Source organism: Eptatretus burgeri, chromosome 6 (assembly GCF_056783735.1).
Source record: "Eptatretus burgeri isolate ZD-2024b chromosome 6, Ebu_testis_v1, whole genome shotgun sequence".
NCBI lineage: Eukaryota > Metazoa > Chordata > Myxini > Myxiniformes > Myxinidae > Eptatretus > Eptatretus burgeri.
In genome coordinates this window covers 921,001-948,500 of record NC_140966.1, presented here as the reverse complement: position 1 = coordinate 948,500, position 27,500 = coordinate 921,001, and the positions used below count along the sequence as shown (strand labels likewise).

At 40.0% G+C, this 27,500-nt stretch overlaps 1 protein-coding gene across 1 annotated transcript in view; it reads right to left on the bottom strand.

The window, feature by feature from the left end:
• Nucleotides 1-27,500, bottom strand: part of JAK2 (Janus kinase 2) — a 205,094-nt gene that overhangs the window by 344 nt on the left and 177,250 nt on the right. The window contains exons 20-25 of the mRNA XM_085883696.1: nt 24,050-24,233; nt 6,939-7,060; nt 6,527-6,699; nt 6,278-6,395; nt 1,858-1,971; nt 1-762 (exon numbers count right to left, since the gene is read on the bottom strand). The exon at nt 1-762 is cut by the window's left edge and continues 344 nt beyond it. Coding sequence (XP_085739822.1) covers nt 655-762; nt 1,858-1,971; nt 6,278-6,395; nt 6,527-6,699; nt 6,939-7,060; nt 24,050-24,233 — 819 coding nt within the window. The 3' untranslated portion in view covers nt 1-654. The remainder of the gene's footprint in view (nt 763-1,857; nt 1,972-6,277; nt 6,396-6,526; nt 6,700-6,938; nt 7,061-24,049; nt 24,234-27,500) is intronic.

The following is a 27,500-nucleotide window of genomic DNA, read 5'->3' as shown; positions in this document are numbered from 1 at the left end:
TACCACCTATCATGAACATTCATACAAGTTACGAGTGACAGCGTATCATTTTCAGTGGCATTGACGATTCACAGTTGCTGACTTCAATAACATTGATGCAGGTTGATGAGCAGATTAAGCTTTAAGTGATCTTGAGGATGTGCAGTAAACCAGAGAAAAATGATGAAAAATGTGATTGATTGGAAATTTCAAAAAGGAATAGAGAGGGCCTGTGGAGGCATTGCCTGGCAATGGAATTTGCTCAATGAAGAGTCAAAAGACAAATAATTGTACTCTGGTCTGTATAAATTCAAAGAGATTTACAATCTTCAAAAGATTTCAGGTTTTCAATTCAAAAATTACAAGTCATCTTTACATGTATGCCATGTATCAATACCACACACAAATTTACATAGACCTTTGGTGGCTGGCATAGAGAAGAGAAAGCAAAGGATAAAATGTCACATTTTCTCTTGCTTTCACATCGCAAACTAAAAACATTAAAAATTCATCCACCATCTCTCAGGTCATGGCCTTGAACTGCAATGTCAAAATCAGCAACTCATCTCACCCCTCTGCTTCCCACCTATTCTGACCCATCAACCTTACTAGGAACTACCCCCATCACAATGGCGTCAATATAATCATTTATCAGCTACATTCGTTGTCAGTTGCTCAGCAGCGGGAACTCTCACGCAAACAATCAATTTGCTCAATAAGCTGCTGGAAGGTTGGTCTTTTGTTATCGGCAAAAGCCCAGCAGTCTCGCATCAAGCTGTACACCTGAGGAGGTAGGGTGGGTATTTAAAACAAAAAAACATCTCAATCAAAGTTCCAATTAATTTTATGGTGAAAAGTATGAATCATTTTTTTGAGCAATGGTGTGGATTGTTAAAACTGCCAGATGCTATAGTCTTAATTGCCTGCTCAGAACAAGGTTTAATTTCCATGATGCACCAACACTGAAAAGGTCACTACCAACTGATGCAGATATTTAACATAATGAAGGGTGTAAACAAACAAAAAATAAAAATGCAGAAGGGTTTTTCAGGAGAAGGAACAGTGACATGATTAGGAGTAACAGCCAAGGTGAAGAGGAGAGATAGGATATAGCTAAGAAAGGGGGACTTCACTCAGAGTAGTTAATGCAGACAATAATCTCCCGAGAAAGGTACTGTAAGCAGAAAGAGCAGATAGGTTTTAACTGTGGATTCTATACATTGAGAATAGAGAGATACAGAGTCATTGATTATTTACATACATCATGATTGGGATGTCTGTGAGAAGGTCTTGCCACTCACACACCATATATTACATAGGCCTTTGGGTAATTCCACAGAGGTCTAAATTTAAATACCAGCGTTGAATCACGTGTTACACATCAATGGAAAGACAGAAATATGGTTTCAGAAAATATAATGATCACCAAGCTGACATGCTTAGTTGTTTTGGATTGCTTGAAGCCAGGAGTGAAGCCTTGGCCCACATGACTGTCTCTTAGTTGCATACTGTTTAAACACCAATTGCATCATGACGACATCTATTAATTGCATATTATTGGAACATACCTTTGAAACCTTTAGATTGCTGAGACCTGTCACACCTTCGAAGACCCTTTAGAAATTTTACACCCTTTGGACGCCATTAGACATTTACATCCTTGTGAGATTAGACCCTTAGACGCCAAATGCTACTTCAAATGTACCCTTTAGCCATTTAGACCATCTTAAAACCTTTGAAACACAAATCACACAAACATCAAGTCTTCTTGCAAAACACAGACTGTACTTTTTCAGCAAGTAATGTGCAAACTCTATCCACATAAAGGGTGGGTACTCTGCTAGTATATAATAAAAAGCAACATTGAGAAAAGTTTACCTCCACAGGGCAGTTTTTTGGTTGAGGTAATCTTTCATCACGTTTGAGTAGATCAATGAGAAGGACGACAATCATTTGGCCTTGCCTTGACCCACCCATCATACGCATGAACACCTAGAGAGCAACGACAAATAAGTAAACAGCAGCATAAAAAAACTAAAATATATAATTTGATGTGAATGTGTAAATGGATATGCCTCTACCCACATTAATTGTCAACCTAATGTTACATTTCATCTCAATTAAAGGTTATATGGGGGAAGAGACAGAGGGACAGAGACAAAGAGAAAATCAGATGTTTCTAATTTGAGGCATAATCTGAAAAATGATTGTCAAAGGGCACATGATCTATGACCTGTTGAACTAAAAATAGAATCAGTTTATCTTTGTATCACAGTGCATACTTGTGCTAAGTTTGATTGAAATCCCTTCTGTGGTTCACAAGTTATTTTGGTAAAGATTTTCAATTAAAAGTCACATGACCATTGACCTTTTGACCTCAAAATTTAATCATTTCATCTTTGCATCATGCATGGTACAAGGATATAATAAGTTTTGGTCAAAATGCATTCGGCGGTTCAGAACTTATCATCATAACTAAAATATGCTATGCGCACACAGACGGACGGAAGGACAACTCACAAACATAACGCCTCTGACACCTTCGGCTGCCGAGGCATTTAAAAAAAAAAGGAATGCAAGTGTTCATTGAGGACACAAGCCCCAACCACACCTTGAAAACGGGATGAGTTGATTTTATATATGAAGAAAGGAAATGAAAAAAAAGGAAAGAAAAAAAAAGGAAAGAAAAAAAAACCCGAAAAAAAAGTTGGAGAAAGGCAAAAGGTGTATAAATAAAAAGGAATTCAAGATGGCATGTCTGCAGCAGTGATGGTAAGGAATAAAAATAAATAAATAATTCAAAAATATGTTTGGTTATACAGGAAACACTTAAAGACCACAGGTTTGAACTATCGCAGGTAACCTCTGGGTATTGATTTTGTTATTGCGTGGCTTAATTTCGACCAATCATGCTTTTTGAACCGAGTTGGGACGGTTGTCTCGCAATGCACCACAAGATTTTTGTTTCTTGCACACCATTAGGAACGGTGCTGAAGCGTACAGCGGTGGACAAAAGTGATGATTGGATTACTCACAAAATCGAAAATTCGCAAATGTATTGATTGGTCTGGTCTGTTATTGTCTCTCCTTCACCAACAGGTCACAATTTTACGCCTATCTTCACAAAGAACTACCTAGTAGAGGTAGTCACAAGCGAGAAGCCCATAGGTCAAAGGTCACATTCGTCAATTTTCATCCAATTGACTCGATATACATACAACCAAAACACATGGGTGGAAGGATAATTCTCGTCGAGGTAAAGCCTCAGTCGACCCACGTGAGTACGTCGATTAATTACGTACCATTTGAATGTGAAAGCATCTGTCAATTACACATTATTGGACTATGATGACATTATCTCTATTAATTACACATTATTGGACTATGATAACATATCTGTTAATTACACATTATTGGACTATGACAACATTATGTCTATTAATTACACCTTATTGGACTATGACAACATTATGTCAATTAATTGCCTACAATTAGAATGTACCCTTTAGACCCCTTGACCCTTTGGAACTTTTAAGACCCCAATAGACCCAATGATAGGTCAGGTCAGGAATAGAAGCATGCGCCGGAGCAGCGTGTCGCTGCGTCCATTTTCTGCCGATAATCCAGGGGCCTCCATCTGGCTATCCTCCAAGCAGATGTCCAGCCCATCCCCATCTCCCCAAGATGACAATCAACCTGCCGCAACCACGAGGTATGTGGTCAGCCCATTGGCTTCCTCCACTCATAAGGCTCCCTCACCGAGGGAACCTGGTGAGCAGAATCAGCGTCAGGAAAACGAGTCGCATGTCCATACAGCCACAGCTGATGCTCACGGATGATGCAGGGACCAAATCTCATTTGAGTCTCTCTCAGCAACTGCTCCTTAGACACAAAGTCCAACCAGCAAGAGACAAGGATTCTCCAAAGAGACCTGGTACCAAAGGAATTAAGTCTCCATCTCAGATCCCTGGTCACAGTCCAAGTCTCACATCCATAGAGCTGGAAGCACCAAGGACCTGAAGACAAGGACTTTCATCCTCCAACACAGGTACTGACAGCGCCGCACCTCATGATCCAGTGAATCCATGACTCCCCAGGCCCGACCCAGACGTCGATTTACCTCTGGCTCACAGCCAGCAGAGACATGAATATCATTGCCAAGGTAAGTGAATATCTCCGTGATCTCAACATCCTCACCACAAACAGGTACAGATTAGATAGCAGCATACAAGATGTCATTGAAAGATGTCATACAGTGTCAGAATGAGTCGGTATGTTTTGTCAAGTACTTGTAAAACTGTTTTTAAAAAGTGTGATTCCTCTAGATGGTTCTGTTGTAATGTTTTTACACCTTGTGAAACTTTTGTTTGTCACGTGACAGGTAAGACTTTGTTGTTGATTGTGAATGTTTGTTGGGATGTAAATCAAAGTACATTATTTATCTTCTCATTTGTGGAGATTGTGGATTGCAATATGTTGATAAAACTTCTCAATATTTACATCAATGTTTGAATGGACATCGGTCTGCTGTATCGTCTGGTATTAGATATATTTATATAATCATTTCAATGAAGTTAGGCATGTTTTCAGTCATTGTTCTATTCAAATTATAGACTCAGTTAATGTTAATAATTTTGAAAATAAAGAGGAGTGTAATGTTGAGCTGGGGCACAAAGAGGATTTTTGGATCAGGACAGTATGTGCAATCTATCATTTGGGCTTTAATGACAGGGTACAAGGTACTGGGTCAGTTTCTCAAGATGATGTTTTCGGTAACGAGTATTTTGCTTATCCAATCAGGAGACCCAGAGGTCATGGGTGTCATAGTCGGTGTCGTACGGCTCCAAAAATGGAAATTTCAGGGATAATTGAGAAACTTAAATTGAGAAACCTTCTCCCAGGCGAGAAGGCAAAAAAAGGTAAAAAATTTGAAAGGGGGTGTAGGCACTATTTATCCACTCGCGTGGATCGGGTTGCACCACTCGCCTCTCCACACATAGCTGCAGTGGGACAAACACCGCCACATTATTAAAACCACCTCACCACCACATAAACACCAGGTATTTAAAAACACCTCACGCTCCAATAATTCAAACCAACTCCCGTTGTGGAATTCAAAACACCTCACCACACGTCACTATAGAGATAGGTGTGTTTTAACTGAGGATAAGTACGTGAGTTGCTTTGTTATTTTTATAAGGAATTGAAATTGAAGATTTAAGTTTAAAAAAAAATACCCTGAGGACACAGACAGAAGAGACAGACACAGACACAGACACAGCACATTTTGGTACGATTTCACAAAAGTTTGAGGGAGGAGTTCAGTGACAACACACGACAGGACAGACACTGCACAAAATATATATATATATATATATATATATATATATATATATATATATATATATATATATATATATATATATGCTGTGTTGTCATGATTTACACCATTCATAATACAAACATCTCTTTTCTCCAAATTTATTTGTAATATTGTATATATATATATATATATATATATATATATATATATAAATGACCGTTTTTACAACCATTTTTCCCTGCTGTGCAGGGGTTTTGGCTTTTTCTTGAGGCAATGTTTTATGGCCAGATGCCCTTCCTGATGCCAACCCTGGTCGTCTCTTACGACACACAGGGATATGGTACACCTATTCTAACCGGGGCATACACCGGGACCAGTACACTGGCACTCATTTCGCCGACCTCGGAAGGATGACAGGCTGAGTCAACCCCCTGGTGTTAATTCAGCAGCAAACAGGGCTTGAACTCAGGACCCTGGGATCCCAAGCCACCATCCTAACCACTAAGCCAACACCAGGCTTATATGTATATGTATATATATATATATATATATGTATATGTATATATATATATATATGTATATGTATATATATATATGTATATGTATATATATATATATATGTATATGTATATGTATATATATATATATATATATATATATATATATATATATATATATATATATATATATATATATATATATATATATATATATATATATATATATATATCGAACTACCAATTGCTTTTTTAATTGCGTAAATTCCATATTTGCTCCAATCTCAAAATATTTTGATGTGCCTCATGCCCAGACAGTATTGTATACATGTTCTGAATTGAAAGAAATGCATCGTCATTTTTAAAAGGAGGCTCTGGACATACGGACTGGAAGGACCAAAAATATCAGCTTCCAGCCTGGCTGACGCCCGGGTGGGGGCTAAATAAATGTGTATCATGTGTGTTTGGTTTGCCTGACCTGTGGTGGGCCATGCTCTTTTTCACAGAAGGTGAAGAGCTCATAAAGAACGACTCCAAAGCTCCAGACATCGGAGGCTGTTGAGAACTTGTTCTCACACAAAGATTCTGGGGCATACCTATGTGGGACACCGCATGTTCATAATCATGAAGATGCATGTGAAATAAAGTAAATGGTAATATGCAGTATCACAAACATTAATAATTTACAATGCCCAAATGGTGAAATCATCAATGACAACTTCCTCACCAATATATAGGGCTTTCACCAGGTTGTTTAGGCCTGTAGTACTCATGGTCCAAAGGAAGCTGCCGAGACAAACCAAAATCACCGATCTTCACTTTTGTGTGCGACTCAACGAGGATGTTTCGAGCAGCTAAGTCCCTGTGCACAAAGCGTTTTGAGCCGAGAAACTCCATGGCCTGTATGCACAAGAATAGAAAGAAATTCATTAATCAATTTTCCAACTTTGTCTTTCCAAACTGCAAATTTCACAAAAGCAAATCAATTCCCTCGAATAAGTATTGCTCAGCTTTGTGCAACAGAAGTTATTTTTTCAATTCAAACTTTGCAACAAGATAAAACTTTTCTTCTTTTTTTTCAACTGTGAGCAGCATATCAACTAAGTCCAAGTTAAAAGATTACAAACACTTTGGATCACCTTTGCAATCTGCCAGGAGAAGAGGAGAAGACGTTTGTTGTCAAACTCGTCCTTTGACTTTTGCAGATATTCACGCAAAGAGCCAAAAGGTAAAAACTCCATCACCAGCTTTACACTTCCTCCTGGAAAAACACATTCACAGATTTTTCAATGTTTACTTGATGTCCTCTGAGATAAATCAATGTTAATATGAGCATTACTTTTCTGATTAAATAATAAAGTGAGCCATTTGAACAAACACATTTATAAAATCGTTTTAAAATACAGTACTGTGCATTATGCAGGGCTGCAGGGTAATGAGGCACACAAAGAAGCAATGCTTGACATAAATGTCAGACAACTGAACAATGGGTACACTGTTTACTTTATTGTAAATAACTTTATTAACACAAGTTTGGTCACCCGATGAAGATCGGGTTATTTAAACTTTCGTAAAATATCAAGAAGATTGTTGTTTAAAGCTCCAGAAAAAAAATTAACTCGTGAATGCACCACAGCAATAATAGGCTAAATTGCCTTATCATTTCCTCGCTTAAGGTCATACAGGAGCATGCGACCATTGTTCACATTCAGTGGAGCACTGCAGAGACTGTAGGCCTTTTGTATATTACTTGCAATTCTGGATATGAACATAAATAGATAAAGGTAAGTCCTCGACAGTGAATCGCCTTCGAACGAGGAAGTATGGAGGCACAAAAGCCAAGCTCTGCCCCTCTCCCGACTGAGGACACCCGACCTATGATGGTCGATCAGCCAAAACAGTTATTTTTTTTGTTTTAACACCAATTTGATTCATAATGCAAAGTTTTTATTGTGATGTTGACATTCCATATGTGAAAATAACATGTTACAACAAGTTTTGGGAAAATTGGGCCAAATGTTTGGAAACTTGTAAGTTGCAAAACAAACAAACTCACTGCCATACATATATTTTTATTATTATTAGTTCACGAAAAAAAAATTTTCACGAAAAAAATAAGTGACCACTATATTCGTTATTGTTGTGTGTCTGTCTGTCTGTCTGTCTGTCTGTCCCGAGCATAGCTCCGTGGGTTTTGATCCGATCCTGATAAAATTTTGGTGGGAGGTTTATATCATGATCTAGTTGTGTTTTCCTGAGAATGGGCGTGGTGCCCCCATTATGGGCGGAGCCACGCCTAAAAGACGTGTTTTTAGGGGGTAGCCGATTTCAATTTGCATCTTCTCCTAGGGGGTTCGTCCAATCTGACAGGGGTTTTGGTATTTGGTTTGCCCAATGGCATCTACATAGCCCCACGGAGCTCGATTTTTCATTTTCGTCCCAAAGTCAAGGTCACAAGGTCACGAACTTAGAAAATTGCGAATTTTGACGTAAAAAATTATCTTCTCCGAGGGGTTTGTCGAATCTGGCAGGGGTTTCGGTATTTGGTTAGCCCAATGGCACCTGCATAGCCCCACGGAGCTCGATTTTTCATTTTCGTCCCAAGGTCAAGGTCACAAACTTAGAAAATTTCGAATTTTGACATAAAAATCATACGACCGCCCAAACTTTAAAGCTGGGATGACAATATTTTTTATGCATAATCTTGAGGTCATTCCCCACCAAAAGTCTTAAAACCATTTTGCTCTTTCTCGAACACCTTGCCCATGGCGCCCCCTTCAACTTTGTTTTTACGCTGATTTCATCAAAGTATGGATAATTCGAGGAGAGCGAAATGCCATATAGCCTATATGACGTTATATTGTTCCTGGAATGTTCCAGAGGAAGTTTTGCACCAAAGGTCATAATCCTTGACCTTTGACCTTTAAAGTTCACAAAGGTCAAATTTTCAAAGTTGTGGGAATCGAACCAGGTTTTCGACCTTCTTTGACGAACTAACTCCAATAAGCTAGAGCACGTATCCTGTTTCCTTATTTTAATCTCCACAACATTGTTTTGTGACCTTTAAAGGTTATGCAAAGGTCAAATTTTGAAAGTTGTTGAACGAAACTGGGTTTTCGACATTTTGCAGCTAATAACCTGTCACTCGTACCACATCATGTTGATCATTTTTATAACTTGGTCAAACATTATCACATTGTCTCAACCTTGACTTCTGAGACAATCTACATCGTCAAATACCGCTTGTGAACCATCGTCGTCTTCAGACTTATTATTATTGCTTATGGAAATCACCCCAAACAAGGCATTCAGCCAATGATGGAAAGGGGCTACAGAAAGCTTTGATAAACTTAAAGCAAAACAAATAAAACAAGCGAAATACCATGAATGACCCCGACGTTGAATGAAAGCTGATTACCAAATGATGTTGATGCTTGGGCAGCCGATTATCAGGCAATACAAGCTGAATACCATGAATGATCATGAGGTCAAATCATAGCCGCTTACTAAATGATGTTGATAATACTTACATAGCCGATTACAAAACATAACAAGATGGCAGCTATGCGCGACCCCCACCCCTTGTAGGTCATGACGTCGATTTCTACGATAAAATAAATGTAGATACATATTCCTGTCAGCGTGACTACACAATGTAAGGTGAGACTGCAATTAAACATGACAAACACAAATCTATCTATATCTTAACGAAGACATGTCCAAACGAAGACATGTCATTTGTGCGTGACTGTTAAAACCATTGGCTCTTCATCTGGAGGGGGGGGGGGGCGGGCGTGAGTAATTTCCAGAGGGGGTGTGAGCCTGGAGAAAAAAGTAGGAATTTCTCTAATTATTTTTGGAATTCTCTTTAGTGTTTGCATAATATCGTGATGAACATTAAAAAACCAAAAGTATCGCCTTTAATAATTTTAGTTTTCCATTCGGTACTCGCCGATCATTTTCTGTATTAAAATCAATTTTAAAATTAACATTTATTTAAATTGAATATTAAAATTTATATTTTATTCTAATTAAAAAAAATTTTTTCACAGATTTGCAGTACCAATTTCAAACTAAATAATTTGCAATGAGTGCAAAAAAGTGGAAGTATCTTGACAAATATATTAGGTTTGGATTTGTTTCCCTCCAAAAGGGTGACACAGAGGTACCCCAGTGCGTAATATGCTACAAGACTGAGCAATGATGGCGTGCGGTCCACACGCTTGGAACGCCACGTGAAGACAATGCATCCTGCTCTCGCTGCCAAACCCAAGGCATTCTTTGAAACAAAAAGGCAGTCCTTGACGCAAGCTAAGATGGACAGCAGTGGAGCATTTCAGCAATAGACTTCAAAGGTTGTTGAGGCTTCTTATGAGATCGCCATGTTGATTGCAAAGAGCAAAAAGAGCCAAAACATCAGAGACTCTCATAAAAACCAAGTGTACTGCGTGCAGCAGAGCTCGTTCTGGGGAAGGATAGTACAAACAAGCTTTCCCAAATCTCTCTATCAAACGATACCTTCAAGGGAAGGATCGATGAAATGTCTAAGACATCAAAGATCAAGTTCTCAACCAAGTAAGAGCTTCTCCTATATTTGCCATCGAGTTGGATGAAACAACTCATGTTGCTCAGTGTTCTCAGCTACTGATGTATGCTCGTTTCATGTCAGGCAATAGTGTAAAAGAGGAAATGCTCTTCTGCCATCCCAGGGAAAGTTATACAACAGCAACAGATATATTTCAAGTGGTATCAAACTTCTTCCAGGAAAATCAACTTTCGTGGGACTCGCTGATCGGGGTATGTACTGATGGAGCTCCGGCCATGCTTGGTTTGCAATTTGGTCTCATAACAAGAGTGAAAGAAAAAAGTCCATCTGCGATAGGTACACACTGCATCCTTCATCGTGAAGTCTTAGCATCCAGAACTCTACCTGCTGAAATGAGGGATGTCATGAACTTGGCTATCAAGGTAGTCAACTTCATCAAAGCTGGAGCCTTAAAAAGTCGTCTCTTCAAACAGCTGTGTGTGGATAAGGATTTTGAACATCAAGCCTTGCTTTTCCACACAAACGTACGATGGCTTTTGAAGGGAAACATGCTTGGACGGCTTGATGAACTACGACAAGAAGTGGCAACATTTCTAGATTCGCAACAGAAAGCATATCTCCATGACAAGTTCCAGTCCGAAGGATTTTTGCTATCTCTAGTTTACCTGGTGGACATCTTTGAAGCGCTGAATGCGATCAACCTCAAACTCCAAGGGAAAAACAACATATTCATGCACCATGACGTCATTCGAGCCTTCATGGCCAAACTCGACCTCTGGAAATGTCGAATTCAGGAAACACAGACTGCTTTGCTAACTTGGATTCTACTCTCATTCACAGTGACCTTGATTCTGAGTTAAAGAAACAAATAATTACTCATCTGACTGAATTGAAAGCAGAATTCATCGGATACTTTCCGGATATAGATGAGAAGCGCGAAGATTGGAAATTCATTCGGAACCCATTTCAATATGAAGCAGCTGATATTTCAGACGAAGTGCAAGAGGAGTTTCTTGAGTTAAAGTTCAACTCCTCGGCTGAAGAAGACTTCAAAAAACTGGATCTGGAGACGCTCTGGGTCACGTACCTTCCTGTTTACCCTTTAATCTCAGATCAAGCTCTTCTAATTCTGACAATGTTTGGATCAACGTATCTTTATGAAGCTCCATTTTCCACGCTCGTTGCTGTGTGGACCAAGTACAGAAACAAGATGAATGTTGAAGGGGCCTTGCATTGTGCTCTCTCTGGCATTCAACCACGCATTCAAGATCTGGAAGCTAAGAAGCAATGTCAAGTATCTCATTAAATGTCATCTCATTTAATATGCTGTATATATATATATATATATATATATATATATATATATATATATATATATATATATATATATATATATATACATACACATATATATATATATATATTTATATATATATATATATATATACATACACATATATATATATATATATCTATATATATATATATATATATATATATATATATATATATATATATATATATATATATATATATATATATATATATATATATATATATATATATATATATATATATATATATATATATATATATATATACTGAGCCACTGAATTAATACACCAGGGGGTTGACTCAGCCTGTCATCCTTCCGAGGTCGGCGAAATGAGTACCAGTATACTGGGCCGGTGTATACCCCGGTTAAAATAGGTGTACCATATCCCTGTGTCGTAAGAGGCGACCAGGGTTGCGTCAGGAAGGGCATCCGGCGTAAAACATGTGCCAAATCACTATGCAGATCATAATGGATGATCCGCTGTGGCGACCCCTAACGGGAGCAGCCGAAAGAGGAAGTAAGTATATATATATATATATATATATATATATATATATATATATATATATATATATATATATATATATATATATATATATATATATATACTGAACAAAAATATAAACGCACCAACCTAAATATCTAAGTCAAGATTGCCATTATGGGAAAATGGTCAAACCGATGATATGTTTTAGCAATGGTTCCTTTGTTTTGCTCAAGACAGATGTTCCCATTGAAATTGACCACTCTGAGTGTGGACTCACACGTTGAGTAATCCTTCCCATGAGCACCATGGGGCTTGACAGAGTGATGGTCAGTGAGCGTGACCAGGACACAAACACTCCCTAAAGCTTGCCCTATAAAAGGCCTCCCCAAAATGTGGACTGGTGCCAAATGTCAATATGCCACAGATGTCACAAATCTTGAGGGAGCGCGCCATTGGCATGCTGAATGCTGGGACGTCAGTACGGGCCGTTGCAGCACACTTCAATGTCCACCACTCCACCATTAGCCGCCTGAGAACGCGCCTCAGAGAGACTGGAAGCACCGTGAACCGCCCACATGCCCGGCGACCACGTGTGACCACCGCCCGTCAGGATCGTCACATGAGGCTGCAACATCTCCGGGATCGACTCCGACCGGCCACGAGGACTGCCGATGAGACTGTCGGGCTGCATAACAGGCGCATTTCAGCCCAGACGGTGCGTAACCGCTTGAGGGAGGCCAAGCTTGAGGGAGGCCAACACCCGCTACTGACTGTGTGAACTCTGACAGTGACACCTCGGTTGTGTCGGCTGTTGTAGCGCAAAGACTGTCACCAGAATTCTCAAGGAACTCTTTGAAATTTAATGCTCAATTGTCATGGATTCTATAACAAAATTGTTGTGAAGATTTAATATTAATGAGTTCGAGGTAAAATAGTAACAATCGCTTGGTGCGTTTATATTTTTGTTCAGTATATATATATATATATATATATATATATATATATATATATATATATATATATATATATATATATATATATATATATATATATATATATATATATATATATATATATATATATGAGTGTTGCTTATTCAGAATTCTTTGTTCAATAAAACGACTAAAAACACACATTTTTCAGTTTTTTCTTTTAATTCAGGAGGGATTTTTAATCATTTGGTTGAAGATGTTAGGGGAGGGAGGGGGGGGTGTGGAGGCAAGGACCAACTCCTGGAGGGCATGGTGGTAAAAAGATTAAGAACCACTGTTTTAAACGGTGAAGATGGACTGACCAGTGCCTGGGCATCAACTAACTCTATGATTGACAGGAGCTCTGAAGCACTTGAGCTGTGATTGGTTCCTGATCTTATGGATGGTCTGACAATCAATCACGGCAATGAAGGAAATGTGAGAAGGACGAGGAGGAGAAAACAATTTGAAAACCCCTCCCATTGACAGAGTCAAATGTCAGGGTAATAAAAGAACAAGTTTGAATTGCGAACATACCCCGTAGGAGTTCATTCGTACAACTCTCAGGTGAGCGATAGCACGGTCAACAGATAGTTTTGAAATTTGGTAAGATTTTCATCGCATCAGAAAAATAAACCAGAACACCTCACAAAAGTGAGGCTAGTTTCATATCATCATTTGCGTCTTAATTTTGCATTGGGCATCGCACAGCGCATTTAATATATATTGTTCATAACAATTTAAGAAAATGGGCGGAAAGGGCCGTTTCTCAGCCCAAAGGGTGGGAATCGCACTTTGGGCTCAGTTAATGCCTGGGGAATGGTCTCTGGAATATACCTGTCAAGTTTGGTTCTGTTTCATCCACGAATAACCGAGAAATAACAATTTTAAGAAAATGGGCCGTTCCTCAGCTTGAAATCACACTTTTGTGCTCAGTTACTGCCTGCGCATATTTATCTAGTATATGCCTGTCAATTTACATCAAATTCTGTTCACGAATAATGGAGAAATAGAAGTTCAAATGAACTGTACACAAGCAAAGAGAGAACGTGAGCGGCACTTAGACCCCGTGGGTTCTTCCACCCCACGGGGTAAAAAGAAAGGAGAAAACAACCAAGACAGACAAAGAAGTACCAAAATACTTTCACAAGAAAGGTGCTGGCAATACCAAATCTCACCAAGGTGAGCAACCACTTCAAAAAATAACAAAAAAAACCCAACTGCAAAGTCTGACGAAATAGAATGAAGCTTCAGATGTATGAAGTCCGAATTGACATTCCTCTCAAAGCTGTGTGGATCTTGGTATAATGGGAAGCACGTTACAGGTAGTGAATTACAAAGTGAGGCAGCACGAGCGGGAAAAAAAAATAGGACGACGCGTCCTGAAGCTCAACTGGATCAGGAGCAACAATCACTGAAACCCCCCGCCGAACCCCTTGGACCCTGATTCTTTTTTTTATGCCATGAGCAAACAATGGTACATCACGGGTAGTTTATTAATTTTTTTAACGTATGCACTGGTCGAGGCTGATAAGAGAGCTAACACCCAAAAACACACAACAAGGGGAGCAGGAGACAAGAGGGGTGGGAGAGGGAAGAAAAGACCAGTGGGGAACAGAGACATGAGGAGATCTATGGAAGGGAGAGGGATGGGGTGGGGTACACAGGGTAAACAAGATTGACACTACAGGAACTTTCAGGTCCTTACACGACAGGGACTTTCAGGAAGGAAAGCAGAGAATTTGAAGGAGGTGGGTTTAGGGTGGATTAACGGGGTAGAAAAGATCGTGGTTTTGCATGGGGGAAGATATAAGTACAAGACAGCATCAGGAGGAAAATACCTCTGAACTCGAAGAAGACAAGCAACTCATATATGGAAGCACAAAGCAATACCAGAAATGTACTTATCCCAAATAAAGTTAGGGGAGATATCAAGACCAAGAGAACAAAGTTAAGATGATTCTGGTATGGTTGAAGACCCCATATGCACAGAATGCATAGACCTGTTTCTCGAGTGGGACTTTTTTATTTATTTATTTTGGTATACATAGTCCAGGCTCGTGGACGAGCTGGTACACTGAACGGATCAGGACTTAACAGATAAAAACAGGATGCAACACACTCATGCATGGGGTGGACAAGATGGACACAGAAGGAAACTCCAAGGAGGGAAAACTGGAAAAATTGAAAGGAGGCATTTGGGTGGGGTTAACGAGGGTAGAAAATATCATGGTTTTTGACTGCCGACGATCTGAGATGTGGTGAACAGTTACCTTGAACACCAGGAGGGAAGAATGAGATAGAAGAGGATGTGGAAGTTGATTCCACAGGCAGGAAAAAAAAGAGGAACAAGCAGAGGGACAGTCAAAGTACATCGACCATATGCCAAATAAATAACAAATTCTCCAGTGTGCGACATTGCCGGGGCACTTTTGGCACTCCACGTTGCCACCTTGCAGCAAAAAGAGACGGAATTGGGAGGGAGCGGTGCACTTCCAAGGTGAATGTATACAAATGCTACTTACTCGCCGTGCAACACATGGAGACGGAATTGGGATGGAGCGGTGTCCAATAATTGATCGACTGATTACTTGCATAATTAAAATAAATAAATAAATAATCATCGCAAAATAATTAATTTTTGAATCAATTGGCTCATAATATACCTAAACCGCCACTTTAATCCAAATCTATAACTTTTTGAAAACTAAGTAATTAATCGAAAAATAAAATAAATAATTGACTAATAAATAAATAAATCAAAATACCCTTTTATCACCAAATCTCTTGGTCACTGTCGTGTCCAAATATCAGCTTCATCGCTCAACAGGTGGCTGAGATATTGCCCAGATGAGAAAGAAAATAAATAAGGAATTAATAAATCGATCATAATTAAGTAATTAATCAATTAACTGGTTAATCAAAAAAATTAAAAATACAGCTTTTGCCAAAGCACATCCCCACTTTTATCCCCAAATCTCAGCTACCTTGCTCATCATCCGGACAAACAAGAAAGAAAACAAACAAAGGGAGTAAAGACCGAGTACTCCCTTCCAAGGGAAGTACTTTGCCAAGGAAGTACTTTGTACAACGGGGCCAACTTTGAAATGTGGTTTGCACAAGAAAGATCGTGGCTGATAGTGAGACCAAGGAATTTCAATGGCTGAATTTTCTCAAGAGGATTGTTAAGAAAGTAGATAGGAAGGTTTGCTATATGGTCCAATCAGAGAGCGATAATGAGTGTGAGATTTGTCAGGATTGAAAGACAGATTACAAGTGTTTGATCAGCTTGTGATTTATTCAAGGTCTCAAGAGAGGGAAGAGGCTGCAGCCTGCCTGTATGAAGGATGACTGATGTTATGTCAGAGGGTGGCGTCATCAGCAAATATATGAAAAGGATTTTCCAGAGTCAGAGCAATCATTGATGATCAGGAAAATACTGGGCCCAAAATATTGTCTTGGGGCACTCCAGCCTTGACAGGGAGCCAGTCATGCCCCCACTTCGACACATTCTTTAAAATCATTGACCAGTGAAACACAAACCTCATTTTGAGTAGTGTTGAGTGAAACAACAGATACACAGTAAAGTGAAGAGTCATCAGCTTACATGACGAGCTGAGACGGAACATTATCAGGAGGATCATTGATGTTCACACCAAACAAAATGGGGCTAAGTACAGAGCTTGGTGAAACGCCAGAGTTAATGTAGAGAGCAGGAGAAGATTGACCCTCAAGTATGACCTTCATCTTGTGATTTGTGGGGAAGGATGAAATGATTGAATGCATTACTCCAGATATCCCAAATAACTGAAACTTGTGGAGCAGATCCCTGTGCCACACCTTGTCAAAGGCCTTCAATATATCCAAAGCAACTAATCAAGCTTCTTCCTTGAGATCCAATCCCCTATTGAAATTATTAGCAATTAAGGATAGCAAATCGCCAGAAGAGCGAGAATGTCAAAAGCCCCACTGGCAGTAAATGAGAAGTTCATTGTTCTCCAGGTGGCTGAGAAGTTGTTGATTGATGAGGCATTCAACTAACGACCTTACTTATGACAGGAATCAGGCTGATGATGCAAGTTACTTGATTCAGAAAGCCCACCAGCATCCTTGAAAACAGGGATAACAGAAGTCAATTTCCAGAATGAAGGAAACACCGAATAAGACCAGTATATACAATCCAGTTCTGTAGTTCCGTCAAGTTGTGGCAGCAACTTCTGGTGACATTAATGATAAGATTTCTCCAAACATCCCTTTCCTGCACCACTTCGTGAAGACAGCTTGGATGCAACCTTAACCCCATCCATCCAGCACATGCAAGGATCCATTTCTGCCACTTCCTCTTCTCCCCTCAACCATACCCAGCATGGTTGATTTCTCCAGACTTTTGTTTTTCAGGATGCATGATGTGTCCAAAGTATGACTTTTTGTTTTAGCATTAGTGATTCCAATATACATGATAGTCTAATTTGTCCAAGCACTAATTTGTTTATTCTTCTTGCAGTCCATGGAATTTTTAACATTAGTCTCAAACACCACATTTCAAAACTGTCAAGCTTCCTTTCTTTCTTTTTCACTGTCAGCAACTCGCATCCATACATTGCAACTGGAAATAATACCAGAGCATTCACCAGATTCCTCTTGGTTTGTATTGTAACATCTTTGTCAAGCCTGACATTACTGTTCTCCCTAACAAGAACCATAAATTAATTTACCCTCTCCATTCTCCACTCACTTCTATCTTAGAACCAAGGAAAATGAAACTTTACATGATTTCCACATGATAATCTCCTAATCAGAACCCATCGAACTTCTCAGTTGACAAGATTTTAGTCTTTTTTAAGGTTTAAATAAAGAGCAGCATTTTCACTTTCCTTCTTCACTGTTTGTAGTAGTTCCATCAAGTCCTCTTTACTCTACCAACAAAATGGTATCATCAGGAGAGAATGCACCCCTGTCTGACCCCTTTTCCAATTGCATCCATATCTATCTCTATCTCTATCTCTATCTCTATCTCTATCTCTATCTCTATCTCTCTCTATCTCTCTCTCTATCTCTCTCTCTATCTCTCTCTCTACTCTCTCTCTACTCTCTCTACTCTCTCTCTCTACTCTGTTTCTTACTCTAGCTTCTTGTTTTTTGGGTTGTTTGTTTTGAGGTTTTTTTTTTTTTTTTAATCGGAATGCCCACCAGCATCCTTGAAAACAGGGATAACAGAAGCCATTTTCCAGAATGAAGGAAACACTGAATAAGACCAGTATGATCATCTTCTTATCAGATATGGAATTCGGAAGGAGCGTTGTACAACAAGAAAGAAAACAAACGGAATAAAGACCAAGTACTCCCCACCTTCGGTACAAGGTCAATGCCCGTGGAAAAGCACAGTGATTGTGGATTTTGGGAGTTTCACCAGAGGAGGGTTGATGGTGAACCGCGTATGCTCTGCAGAAACCTGGAGAGATGGGTCACAGAAGGAACAGAGGGTGCAAGACCAGAAAGGAGGTGGTAAAAGACAGAGACCACCGACCTGTCCGCAATGGGAAAGCGATAGGCCCACAGACTCAGCTTCATTGTGGGATATTCCAATAATCTTGAAGGCCTTGTTTTCAATGGCATCAAGCTGGGCAAAGTGTGAGACAGGGGTGCCAGCCCCCTGTGGACAGCTGCAGTGCTCCATCAAGCTGTGAATGAAAGCATTGTAGGTGGACAGGAGTTCATGTGTGCCAAGAAAGGAATTTGTATGATGCAGGATGCCCAGTCAGGGACTGACCTTGGAGGTCAACTTAGAAATGTAGTTTGCCCAAGAAAGATTATGGGTGACAGTAAGACCGAGGAATACGAGTGAATGAACATCCTCAAGAGGATTGTTATGAAAATGGACGGGAGGGTTTTCCAAGTGGTCCTTTTGGAGAGAGAGAATGAGTCAGATTTGTCAGGATTGAAAGACATATTCCAAGTGCTTGAACAGCTTTTTCTCAAGGTCTGAAGAGAGGAAAGAGGTTGCTGCCTGCCTATCTGAAGGATGAGGGATGTCACGGCAGAGGGTGGAGTCATCAGCAAATAGATTAAGGGGATTTTTCAGTAAGAGAGATTGTTGACGAAGATAAGAAATAAGACTGGGCCCAGAACAGTGCCTTAGGGGACTCCAGCCTTAACAGTGAGAGGAGATAAAAGGATTCTGTGAGAGGTACACATTGGCTATGAGAGTAAAGGAAGTGAGTTAGCCAATCGTGTGTGAAGTTGGCCTTGGATGCCATGGGCAGAGAGTTTGAAAAGAAAGGCGGGGTGCCAGACTGCATTGAAAGCTCGATATATATATATATATATGTCTTGACACGTGGCCCTGATCTCATGTCTGACATTGAGGGCCTCCATCGATTGTTCAGAGAATTGAAGTAACATGTCCAAGGTCAAGCAACCTGGTATTATTCTGAATTGGTGATGTGATATGAGGCTGTTGGAGAAAAATAAGGATTTGATATCAACTGCGATGATAGATTCCATGACCTTACTCATGATTGGAAGTAAACTAATAGATATGAAGTTGAGGGAATTTGTTTTTGCACTTTTTTATGCAATACAGTGATGTTGGTGGATTTCCAAACAGATGGAAGATGACATAGGGCAAACGATAGGGTGAAAAGAGAAGAAAGATGATGTGCAAGAGCTGCTGAGCAGATTTTTAGGACACATGGGCTGATGCCATCCAGTCCAGTTCCAGAATCAGAGTTCAGGGTTGCCAGAAACTCCAACGACTCTGCTGTTAGTAAAATACAGGGTTCAGGAGTAGATGGTTGAGACTGGGTAGGATGGGTACAGACAGTGAGAGATTGCGGACACAAGATGTAGAAGCAAACAAAGAATTGAGGCATTCGGCGTTCTCACAAGCGGAATCACCTGTGTTGTCATTTAAAGAGAGTGAAGGGATGGAGGGGGAGCATGCTCTGGAGACAAACTTAATAATACACCCGAGCGGGTTTGACGGTCAGCTCGGTACTATCGAGAATGGAAACTGGATATTAAGGTTATAAACAGGGCCAGACGACAGAGGTAACGAGAAACTAGTGGGTCGAATTAAATCTTAATAATCCTGATGAAACCCATTATGCATTATAGCCGCCCGATGCTTCCTTATTGGCCAGTGGTTTTTAACCTTTTTACCACCATTCCCCCTCTCGTAGGTGGTCCTTGCCTCCACCCCCCTCCCACCCCGACATCTTCAACCAAATGGTTAAAAATTCCTCCTGAATTAAAAGGAAAAACTGAAAAAAAATGCGTGTCTTTCATCTTTTTATTGAACAAAGAATTCTGTAAAAGCAACACTCGTATACACAGCATATTTCATGAGATGACATTTAATGAGATACTTGACTGCTTCTTAGCCACCAGATGTTAAATGCGTGGTCAAATGCCAGAGAGAGCACAACATTCTACCTAAAATGTTAAACTAATAACAGTATGACACAAGCGTTCGATAGTTAGCGCCCGAAAACATTACGTCCCAAAGGAATGGCTTCAGACCCACCAAAGAGTGAGAACGGAACAATGACGCGAAGCCCAGCAGTCAGATAGCCACTGGAGCCATCAATAATATTTTAGTTTGGGTAGTGACACCGAGAGGCATCACTGAAAGCACTCGCCAGACATGAGTGGAAGAGAAGAATGGATAGATTAGAAAGTTTGAAGAGTTCAAAGCTGAATCTCGACGAAGAAGGCAGCCAAGTGGCTATTCTGGATGCAAAATTCTTTCCTGCTCTTATAAACACTGACAAGTTTACGAAATATGCCCCCGATCGACCTAAGGGTGTAAGAGGATATAGACTTTCGATGTAGGCTATCGAAATACCGGCACTTCCTTATAGAACTTTTGAGAAACCGGAATAAGTTTTCCCGCCAAAAGTCTGAAACAGGAGGTGGATTGTGATTGACATGTGTCCAGCATTATCTGTATCCATAGAAGGAAAGATGAATGCAGGAGAGGATACTTTTACTTTAGGGGTAAAGCAGGAGTTGCAGAAAGAAAGCACCAAATGTTTATAACAAATTGCTGTTAAATGAGATTTAATACAACTTAAAGGTCGAGTGGACAAGTGTTTTTCTTTAATCTTTTTATTGAAGTGCCCATTTTCAGCTTGAAAGGAAGGAAATTGACGCGTCTTACCCATATAGACTACATGTCATCACGCACACTCCGTATTAGCGTCATGTGACGCGTCAACGCGCCAGCACGATTGCACGGAATCCTGTGACAAGGCAACTCACCGTCAGGTGAAATGTTTTAACAAAATCTTAAAACGTCCGTTTTTCACTGGAATTCTTTCAGATACTTGAAGAGCACATCCCCAAACCATCTAAAATATAAACATTAATCTCACAGACGTTACGAATAAGCAGTCCCTCAGGAGGACAGGTGAAGAAATGAATGGAAAGCATGTGATGTCCCTTCCAGAGTCTCACAGTTATTTGAATTGAATATATTTTCCTCATGAAAGGTTTGTTTCTGATTGGAATTGCATGAAAATTATCTTCATTAAACCTGTAGCTGTACAGTTGAAGTTTTTGATGGATGGAAAGGAAAGACGAACCAGAACGTCCTAAAGTGAGAACAGAAGTCAACTAGAACTTAAGATAGCCTCATGATGCGATATGGAAACAGACGGAAGCCAATGGAAGTTTCCCCTCACTGTAATGCATTCCACACAGACCGAGGATATAAACATTAAATTTTCACAAAACTTGATGCAACCGAGTGTTAATCAATCTTAGCGACTATGAAAAGTGAAAACAGAATTTAAATTGAACTTAAAATAACCGCGTGAAGCTGTGTTGAAGTCAGCGGACCTCGTGTTGCCCAATAAACAGGGCCAGACGACCCAATAAACAGGGTAACGAGAAACTAGTTGGTCGAATTAAATCTTCTTGATAATCCCGATGAAACCCATTATGCATGATAGCCGTTTGATGCTTCCTTAAAGGTCATTCGACCAATCTGTCATTTTGCACTTGATGACCCTGTAACCTTGACCCCGAGACTAAAACGCGAAAAAGGGCTCAGAGGATCTATAGAGAGCAACTGGTATTATCATCGTGTCAAGTTAGAACTCAACCGGCCGAGATGTCTCGGAGGAGAGAGAAAAATAAAAATTGTTGACAAACGAACGGAGACAGACAGACAGATAGACAGATGGATGGATGGATCTGTGGACATCGAACGGTTTTATTTGGTCAGCGAGCTGACCTAAAAACATGAAAATTGGCACACGTCAAATACTCCCAATGGGGAATAAGTATGATTTATTTTCATGATGTCATAGTTGGCTTTGTTTTGACGTCATAATTGCATACGTCGAATGCTTTATCCAATGAGTATTAAAATTTGAGGGTCATCAAGGACTAAATTGTATGGAGAAATTTTTTTTTTGATGTCATCGGTCATGTGAATCAGCAGCCATATTTTTAAAAGTTAAAAGCCTTCAAAAATCTTCTTCTCTGAAATGGCTGAACAGATCGAGGAGAAACTTAAGATGTACGATCTCTTATCCATGAGGAACAAAAAGTTCTTCACATACGTCATCGATCACATGGTTTGGCAGGTTTGCTCATTTTTTTTTTAACAAAAACGTTTAAAAATCTTCTCCACAATGGCTGGACAGATTGAGGGAAAACATCACACACATGTTCCCCAAGCTGGGGATACCAGTGTGTTCACAAATAACTGATAGGTCACATGGTCTGGCAGCCATATTGGATTGAACGAAAATCTTAAAAAAATAATTTTATCTTGAAACGCTTCATTGATTGACGTGAAACTTTACAATTATGATTGAGTAGTGATGGGAAAGATATGTTTTAAATTTCATCCTGGTCAGACACATGGTCTGGCAGCCAGAATTATTTAATTTCTTAAGTCTGGGTTCAGAGATTTAAATCAAACTTGCTCAAAGTATGTGTATTGATGTGATAATGTGGGTGGAGGCATTTCTGGCGACTTCGTGACATCGAAGAATGCCGTTTGAGTTATTCTTTGCAATCCATGGCCATTGTACTCCAGTGAATATTTAAATTTTGTTTTCCAGTGAACCTTTCTACGCTTCCTGTTTTCTTGCAAGTTTCTGGTTTGTAATTCTTCTCCACAATTGGTTGTCCAGTCTTCTTGCTTTGTACCCAGCGATATTACATTTCTGTATTTTTCAAATGTGCAGAATATGTCATTAAATTTAGTTTTCTGTCTGATCCATTGATTTATTTTCTTTACATGCCGAGAGAACATTTTTCCATAGCTCTTTGCATGGTTATATAATATTATCTCTTTTAGACAGAGGTTGTTGTGAAACTGATGAAGTCAATCAGTCTAAAGATATTTTTATGCACTCACATATTTTGGTTTATTCCTGCTCATGTTGTGGACCAAATCAGACTTGTACGTGTGCAGGAACAAGTTCGCAAAGGGGGCGGCCTTACTGTCGACTGGAATATCCTTTTGCCAAATGTAAAGCTGACATTTGTTCTTTAAATTTATATTTTTTTTAAAAATGAACATGGAATTTCCCTTCCAGATCAGTGAGCTTTTCATTTTTTTTGATAGACTGTAATGTGTACTTTACATACTCTATCAAATGCTTTATCTATTGCTTTATCAATTGCAGTAATTAATTTATAATGTGGAATGTTCATGTACATTGTGGAAAAATCATCAGTTGGTTAAACACAACACCAACGCACATGCGCACGCACGCATTCAGAGATGTAATTGGTAGGTGCCATTCCATTTCTCACTCATAATCCTCTACAATTTTATTATCTCTTCCTTCCCACTTAAATAACCCCACCCACAATTGTAAATATTCAAAATCCCAACATAAGTAAAGAGAGTCACTACTTTTCTCCACACCACAAAAAAATGAACATACCAGTGCTGCGGCAGATTCCCATGTATCTGACAATGTTCTCGTGAGGGAGTGACTTGAGGATGTCAATTTCCTTCTCAAACTCTGTGTTTGAATGCTCATGCTGCAGCTTCTTAACAGCAACCAACTCCCCTGTGTTGTCTCCCAGCAAGTCGTAGCGGCACAACTCCACTGTGCCAAAATTACCCTGAATAGGTATATTGGTATCAAGAAAGCAAAATATTTCAATATTAGTGTTAGATATGGCATTACATCCCACTATTATATACTTCCTTTCTTTCTTTTGTTCTTTTTTGCCTCCACCGACGAAGTCGCAGGAGGCATTATATGTTTTTGGGTTGTCCGTCTGGCTGGCTGTCCGTGATAAGTTATTGCAGTAACAAAAACCTAAGAACGGCTGAAGGGATCCAAGTAAAACTTGGTACAAGTATGTATAATGATGCAAAGACGAACCGATTCGATTTTGGAGTCAAGAGGTCATGCGAGGTAAAATTTCTGCTACCGTGCTAACTTGTGAACCAGTGATTGTATTTTCACCAAGATTGAAACAAGTATGTATAATGATAGAAAGATGAACCGATTTGATTTGAACATCAAGAGGTCAAATGTCATGTCAGGTAAAAATGCAATATGTGAGAACAGCTGAAGGGATTTAAATCAAACGGCGTAAAGTATTATAATGATGCAATAATGTGAGCAGAGGCATATCGGTCAATGTCACGACGTTGAAGAGTGCTGTTATAATTCAGTCCCAATCATGCATGCATGAGGATGCAAAATTAGAATATAAACTATACACACTTTCCTTCCAACATCACATATCATTCAACTAAGCCACTGCTCTTTCATTGATGTGGCACAAATTTTATTTTATCAATGCCTTTTAACAAAAATTTTTTGTTTTTTTTTCTTAAGAACAAATTACAAAACAAGCATGCAAAAATATCAAATTACATAGCAGCATTAGAAATACAGGTAGTGGACAAAAAAATTGGAAACAACCGAGGAAATGAGGGACACAAAGTATATTAAAAGCAATGGCTTCCACACAGGTGTGGCTCATGTGTTAATGAAGCAAATAACACCCCAGCATGTTATAGGTCATGTATAAAAGTGTTGCACAGACTTGATCGCCTATAATTACGGCGAGCATAGCTGCAAGAGGAGACCTCAGTGACTTTGAAAGAGAGGTGATTATTGGGGCATGCTTGGCAGGAGCTTCAGTGATGAAGACAGCAAGATTTACTGATGTTTCGGGGGTCGTTCGCACATGTGCAAAATATATATATATATATATATATATATATATATATATATATATATATATATATATATATATATATATATATATATATATATATATATATATATATATATATACATATATACCAAGTCGAAAACACCAGGGGGTTGACTCAGCCTGCCATCCTTCCGAGGTCGGCAAAATGAGTACCAGTTGTACTGGGCCCGGTGTATGCCCCGGTTAGAATAGGTGTACCATATCCCTGTGTGTCGTAAGAGGCGACCAGGGTTGCGTCAGGAAGGGCATCCGGCGTAAAAACCTATGCCAAATCATTATGCGGACAACAAAACGAATTTCCATACCGGATCGGTCGAGGCCCGGGTTACCAACGACCGCCACCGGTACCGGTGGTCAGCAGGGTACCAGTGAAAATTGTGCTACTGCTGGGCGAAGGAGGAGAAGGAGACGGGGAAGGCGAGTCCGGAGGCAGTGGGAGAGGGGGAAGGGTAGAAGTGTGGAGGTGAGAGTTGGAACTGTGAATGTTGGGACGATGACTGGCAAAGGGCGAGAGTTGGCTGATATGATGGAGAGAAGAAAGGTGGACATACCGTGTGTACAAGAGACCAAGTTGATGGGGAGTAAGGCTAGGAGCATTGGAGGTGGTTTCAAACTGTTCTACCATGGTGTGGATGGGAGGAGAAATTGTGTCGGGGTAATCCTGAAGGAAGATTATGTCAAGAGGGTATTGGAGGTGAGGAGAGTGTCTGACCGAGTGATGAGTGTGAAGTTGGAAATTGAAGGAGTGATGATGAATGTCATCAGTGCATATGCCCCACATATGGGGTGTAAGATAGAGTATAAAGAAGATTTCTGGAGTGAGTTAGATGAAATGGTGGAGAGTGTATCCAAGGATGAAAGAGTGATGATTGGAGCAGATTTCAATGGGCATGTTGGGGAAGGGAATAAAGAGGATGAGGATGTGATGGGTAGGTACGGTCTCAACAAGAGAAATGTGGAAGGGCAAATGGTGGTAGAGTTTGCAAAAAGAATGGAAATGGCAGTGGTAAATAAGTATTTCAAGAAGGAGGAGGAACACAGGGTGACATACAAGAGTGGAGGAAAGTGCACACAGGTGGATTACATCTTTAGCAGGAGATGCAACCTGAAAGAGATTAGTGACTGAAAGGTGGTGGCAGGGGAGAGTGTAGCTCGACAGCATCGATTGGTGGTCTGTAGGATGAATTTAGAGGTGAGGTTGAGGAAGAGAGTGAGGGCTGAACCAAGGACCAGATGGTGGAAGCTGAAGGAGAAAGACTGTTGAGTGAAATTTAGGGAGGAGGTGAGACAGGCGTTGGATGGTGGTAAAGATGGATGGGATGATTGGGCAACGACAGCAGAAGTTGTGAGGGAGATAGCTAGGAAGGTACTTGGTGTGACATCTGGACAGAGGAAGGAGGAGAAGGAGACTTGGTGGTGGAATGAGGAAGTACAGGAAAGTATAAGGAAGAAGGGTTTGGCGAAAAAGAAGTGGGATAGTCAGAGGGATGAAGAAAGTAGGCAGGAGTACAAGGAGTGGTGGCGAAAGGCAAAAAGAGAGGTGGCAAAGGCCAAGGAAAAGGCATATGACGAGCTGTATGAGAAGTTGGATACAAAAGAAGGGGAAAAGGATTTATACCGATTGGCAAGACAGAGGGACCGAGCTGGGAAGGATGTGCTGCAGGTTCGGGTGATAAAGGACGCAAATGGGAATGTGCTGACGAGCAAGGAGAGCGTGTTGAGAAGGTGGATGGAGTACTTTGAGGAGCTGATGAATGAAGAAAATGAGAGAGAGAGAGAAGGTTGGAAGAGGTGGAGATAGTAAATCTGGAAGTGGGGTCGATCAGTAAGGATGAAGTGAGGACTGCTATGAAGAAGATGAAAAGTGGAAAGGCGGTTGGCCCAGATGGTATACTAGTGGAGGCATGGAAGTGCTTAGGAGAGATGGCAGTGGGGTTGTTAACCAGATTGTTTAATAAAGTCTTGGAAAGTGAGAGGATGCCGGAGGAGTGGAGAGTAAGTGTACTGGTTCCGATTTTCAAGAACAAGGGTGATGTGCAGAGCTGTGGAAATTACAGAGGGATAAAGTTGTTGAGCCACACCATGAAGTTGTGGGAAAGAGTCGTGGAAGCTCGGTTGAGAGGAGAGGTGACGATCTGTGAGCAGCAATATGGG